The 5,546-nt window shown below is 47.6% G+C and overlaps 1 protein-coding gene across 1 annotated transcript; it reads right to left on the minus strand.

Moving 5' to 3' along the window:
- Nucleotides 1-221: 221 nt before the first annotated feature.
- On the minus strand, nt 222-5,532 carry SLC35E1 (solute carrier family 35 member E1). Its single transcript, XM_027666550.1, has 6 exons — nt 5,175-5,532; nt 4,620-4,690; nt 4,140-4,277; nt 3,381-3,506; nt 2,658-2,903; nt 222-2,031 (listed from the first exon to the last, which is right to left on the minus strand). Exons 2-6 carry the CDS (start codon nt 4,677-4,679, stop codon nt 1,798-1,800), a joined length of 804 nt encoding a protein of 267 aa, XP_027522351.1. The 5' UTR covers nt 4,680-4,690; nt 5,175-5,532; the 3' UTR covers nt 222-1,797.
- Between the last annotated feature and the right edge of the window lie 14 nt (nt 5,533-5,546).

Genomic DNA, 5,546 nt, shown 5'->3' on the forward strand with positions numbered 1-5,546 from the left:
ACAGATTTATTTAGATTTTCTAACCTAAAAGCCCAAGTTCTAAGCTACATGAACAGATTGGACTCCAGTCAAGGCAAGGAAGTTCTGCTCACACACAGCAGCAGCAAATTGAACCCATCTCTGAAGTTTCAGAAGGACCATTTCCTCTTTTGGACTGTATGGTGGAAGGCTGTTTATGTAACTGCCACCCCAGCAGCCAAAAGAGTAAAGATTCAGCTTGATTTTGCACTTTAAAAAATAAATTCTTTATTATCCAGAAAGGAGCCAAGTCATCATCTCACACCATGGAAATGGTCACTTGTAAAGCAATAAATAAGAGGAGGGAGTGTTCTGTGTCACACCCTGAATTTTGTCACTGGTGTCTATCACCCCTCTAGTAAAAGCATAATACTTATGCTATCAATGTCTCCCTGTACAACAGCTTGTCTGGGAAGGAAAGAAGGCCCCTAAAAATCTTTTTGCTAAAGCAATAACAAAAATCTGATTCAGTGAAACCCAGGTTCAAAGTTGGGTTTCACTTCATTCAAAGGAATTTCACTCCATGCAGAAATGCAGTACCTGACACACACAATCACCTTGCCTAGAAATTAATTATGTCCATTTATACTGAATCAGCTCTTAACCATAAACTATCTATTTACTGCTGATTCAAATAATTTCTCCTTAGTTTCCTATTCAAGCCAGGAGAGCTGCAGGAACAGCACAGGATACAAAATTTAACTTCTTTCAGCAGAAAGTGGAAGTCAGGCTAAATCCACACAGCTACTCCAACAGCAGTAATTAAGAAATTAAAAAAACCCCAAAACAATTAGGGGCTAAAAAGACTCAAGAAACAATTAAGAATTATGATTATTCAAATCAATGCATTCATAAGATATGAATCATATTGTATGCTTAAAACTGAGAACAAAACACCTTATATCCCTCAATCTCTAAAGCAACAAAAGAGTTTTGGAAGAACAGGTGTGAAGCAAGTAAAAAATAAAATCATATTATTCCAAACACTTTATTTGTGAAGGAGTTTCCTGCATGGCCAAGGAAGAGCAATGTCTGAAGTTACAGGACTTACATGATTCAGAAACAACTACGATTTTAAGCTTGGCTTGGCTGTTCCCTACAGCAACCGGGGCAACAGTGATGTGGAGAACTGTTTCTCTGTGCCTGAAGCACAGTTCTGGGGAAGATCAATCCTTCCACTGTCTGCTCCTTCAGAAACACTTCTGGTTTGTCCTCCAGGGCTGAAGGCAGAGGCACGAGAGTAGTGAACACCCAGGTGGAGTTCCACGGATGCTGGAGATGAACTCAGGTTTACTTGTCTGCAACCGAGACACCTCAGTCAATCCTCCTCAGACAGATCCTGATAACCAGAAATATGCTTCACTTCCACTTCTTTCCGAAAGCTTCATTAAAAGTATCATTAAAACATTATTAGAGAACAAATTAAAGGTGACGTTACCAGCGTGGAAACGAGATACTGGCCAGAATTCAGCTGTCAAGAGAATAACCAGCTGACAGACTTTGAAAGGAGCAGTGACAGATGTTCCACTCTGCAGTTACACACGAGCACCTCACCAGGATCTCTGCACAAGGTTTGGTTCCAGTCTCAGCTCTGGCTGCTCCACATTTAAAGCTCTGCCCAGCAGCAGCTGCAGGTTTGTGCCGCTCCCCTACACACGCAGCTGCCCTGCTGCCAAACGCGCACAGTAAATGGCTTTGTGACATTCATGGATGTACTGACAGTCTCTGATAATGCTGGGGACACTTTGACCTCGCAGTCTGTACCTGTCTGCCAGGACTCTAGATATCAAAACGGTTCAGGTTGTAGGTGGAGGGGTAGCTCTGCCGGCCGTACTGGAAGTGGTCTGTGAGGACGTTGGTCCGGCCGTACTGAAGGTCTCCGTGCTGGGCAAACCCTGTGAGTCCGTTCTGAGACTTCTCAGGAGGGTTTCGATGCCGTTCCAAATTCACAAGGTCTCCAGTTGTGACTGGAAGCAGCTGCTTCTTTGCTTCTTGGTTTGCATCATATTTTGTCTGGGAAAGGGAGAAAGAATGTTTTTCATGGAATCACTAAGGTTGGAAGAGACCTCCAGGACCATCGAGTCCCCCCTGTGCTCGATCCCCACCTTGTCACCCAGCCCAGAGCACTGAGTGCCACGTCCAGTTGTTCCCTGGACACCTCCAGGGGTGGGGACTCCACCACCTCCCTGGGCAGCCCCTTCCAATGTCTAACAACCCCTTCCATGGAGACAGATTTTCTTAAATGCCACCTGACATACTCATACACCCCAAAAAAGCAAACAATTAATCTATAAATAATTCTACAATTAATCACTCTCTATGCCTGTTAAGAGTCTTAAAATATTAATGGCTTCTAATAAAAACCTAATTCCTCTCACATGCTAAATGAACACAAGCTGCTCTTTCGCTCAAAAGGCTTGAGTTACTTCCCAATCTTCCCTTTTCAAGAAAACATTAAGATCAAAATTGAAGTTTCTGAGAGACCCAAGCGCCCAAGTCCTTCGTTTGGGCCACGCTCTGCAACGGAGCTTTACACCCCGTGCTCCACATTTTTATGCCATTTTTGTTGTACAAAAAATAATTCAAAGCTAGTGGAGTGTTATAACTGCATTTCCTGAGTAAACAAAGCAGCCCCTCACCTTGTTGTACAAGAAGACCCCGAGGATGGCCGTCATCATCCCCAGCACGTTGGTGCTCGTGACGGGGTTGCGCAGCATGATGAGGGACACCGTGATCACCATGATCCTCTTCGTGGCGTTGGCCACAGAGTAACTGAGGGGGCTGATCAGGTTGAGGATACTGAAGGCAATGACGTTCTGGGCAAAGTTACAGAACCCACTGATTACAAGCAGCATCAAGGTCCAGGACCAATGAGACATCGAGCTCTGTGTTAAAGCAAACAGGAGGAGAAAAAAAATTATCTCAGGTTTCAGGTAACAACACAAACACAACCTGAGGCACTTCGTACCTGCCACTGGCAGGAGGGATCTCTCAGCTTCACTCTAAAGGGGCCCCAAGCACGAGCATTGTGCAAGTACCAACTCAGAGAACCCAGAGGATGCACCTGCCCCACACATTCGGGAGCCTTTGTTCCCGTCTCCGGCTCCCAAGATTCACACTGTTCCCATAAGCTGCCTCTCCTAACCCTGACAGGAATTCTCACGATAAACACTGTGTACATTGTTTGTGAAACAACCTGCAGGTGTTTCACAACATTTCCTTCCATGCTGATAAGGAACTACACTGAAACACTTCAGAGCACTTTTTCGGTTGGGCGGTGGCGTTCCTTGTTGGGTTTGATTTACTTTACTGAACTCCTTTCTTAATAGCAAACAGTTCCTCCTCCCAAATACGACACTTACCAAGTCATTCTCCACTAGGAAGGAAGAAAGATCTACCAAAACCCACGTTGGGATCATGAAGAACACAGCATGGCACCCGAGGATGTTCAGCAACCGAAGATGATGGATTCGGGAATCTCTTAACACCTGACAAAAGCCATTATTGAACAGCAATAAAGACACAGTAACAGCTTTAGGTGACAGATAAATTAGAAAAATAAGCAAATACTGTCAGAGTATGAATTTCTTATAAGCCTGACCAAAGAAAAGCAGATGTCCATTTGAAAAAAAATACATTTTTTTGAGTGGTGACTCTTGGTATTGACAAGATATTAATATATTTTAAAAGCTCTACAAACCAGAAATCATTTTGTAACTAACTAGAGCCAAGACACACACTTTAATTTTGTTTCTAAGATTTCAAGGAGGGCCCAGTGTTGACACTGAGTCGCTCACTACAGAGAAAAGATTTGATACAAGATACATTAAAAGCTTTCAAATGAACTGTAAAATTTAAGCACTATTGAAGTGTCAGTAGAAAAAAATATATCCATTATGAGGAGTAAAGAAAAGGCTCAGGATAAACTCCGAGTTCTGCACAGTTTTCAGCTTCAACAGGTAGGAAGAGCTGCAGGAACACGCACATGAAACAGCAACCATCCCTTTGGCCTCCTTTGACTGTAAAATCAACTAAAAATACATATAAATGTACTTCCAAGTACATACTGTCCGCTAAAGAATGATGCTACTGAGCAACACTGTGAAGAGCAGAAGTGTTACCTTCTTTGAGAAGATGTTCTGAAGGGAAAAGCACAGAGTAGCAGCAAGGGCACTGATGAGTCCCCACATGTCAAAGGAAAGCTCTGTGACAGTGGCCAACAGGACACCAGTGATGATGGGGATCAGAGACAGGTACACCTGGGAGAGGAAGAGAGGAGTACCTTGCATCTTCTAAGAACTTTAATTTCAACCCAGTTTATACCTCCTGATGATTTAGGGGGGAAAGGAGAAGGACGAATAAAGCAACAGAACCAGGGATCAACTTTTATACTGCTGTAGCTCAAGGAAATTAAGTAACTAAAATAGACACTACAGAGCATCACCTTGCTCAGTGTTCATGTTTTACATTCTTAATAAAAGGAAAAGGAACTTGTAAAATCTGCATAATCTAATTCCAGTCACAAACCCCACCCAGCTACCCAAAGCACAGCACACCCCAAACAGCACCAAGAGAAGAAACCTCAGCAAACCTGTCCGCACCTTCGTCGTCTGCTTTTCCTTCATGATGATCCGCGAGAGGAGAACCACCCAAATCGGCATCGTGGCTTTCACTGGGGACGGGAGGAAAACATCCATGGGGACACCTTGGGCCACGCTGGGATATCCCTGCCCTGCTGGGCACTGCTACAAACACAGCCTGGGTCTTGGGGCTTTGGGACACTGTGCCGGGCACCCACAGGAGCACACACCAGGTCCTGGATCCTGGATCTGGCACCAGCACCCACCGGGGACCAGGACATGGCACTGGGCACCCACTGGGCACTGGGACACCTCACTGGGCAACCACAGGAGCACCCAGTGGGACTGGGACACTCACTGGGCACTCGTATAAGTACACACGGGGCTTCAGGTCACTGCACCCGGATCTGGTACCAGCACACTCCGGGTACTGGGACACTGCACTGGGCACCGACATGAACACACACGGGGCTTCAGGTCACCACGCTGGGCACCAGAACAAGCAAATGCAGGGCCCCAGGACATCCCCCCGGGGTCAAGGTACCCCCCGGGCACCGCCCGCCCCTCGATCCTCACCCGTGTGCGCGTAGGACACCGGGACCCTCCAGAGCGAGACGTGCGCGGACACGGAGGCGAAATACTTCCCGAAGGCGAGCGGGAGGATGTACCGCGGGTACGCGCGGGGCGGCAGCTGCGCGGGGCCGGCGGGCGGGACCCTCCAGGCGCGGAGCAGCGGCGGCAGGAGCCCGCAGAGCCCCAGGATGTGGAACAGCGACACGGTGACGGGCCGGGGGAAGCCGCCGAGCAGCAGCTTGTTGACCACGTTGCCGCCGGCGCTGAGCCCGTACCAGGCGAGGCACAGCGCGGACACCCGCGCCCCCTCCCGCAGCGCCGGCCCGCGCCCGCCCCGCGCCCCCCCGGCCCCGGCCCCGGGCCCGGCGGGAGCCG

This window comes from Corapipo altera, unplaced genomic scaffold, assembly GCF_003945725.1.
Source record: "Corapipo altera isolate COAL_440 unplaced genomic scaffold, ASM394572v1 193, whole genome shotgun sequence".
Taxonomy (NCBI): Eukaryota; Metazoa; Chordata; class Aves; order Passeriformes; family Pipridae; genus Corapipo; species Corapipo altera.

Coding starts and splice junctions, on each gene's coding strand:
- SLC35E1 (XM_027666550.1), bottom strand. CDS start 4,679: ATGCCGATTTGGGTGGTTCTCCTCTCGCGGATCATCATGAAGGAAAAG. Junction 4,278..4,619: donor AGGAAAAGCAGACGACGAAG/GTGCGGACAGGT, acceptor TTCCTCTCCCAG/GTGTACCTGTCTCTGATCCC. Junction 3,507..4,139: donor AGAACATCTTCTCAAAGAAG/GTAACACTTCTG, acceptor GGCTTTTGTCAG/GTGTTAAGAGATTCCCGAAT.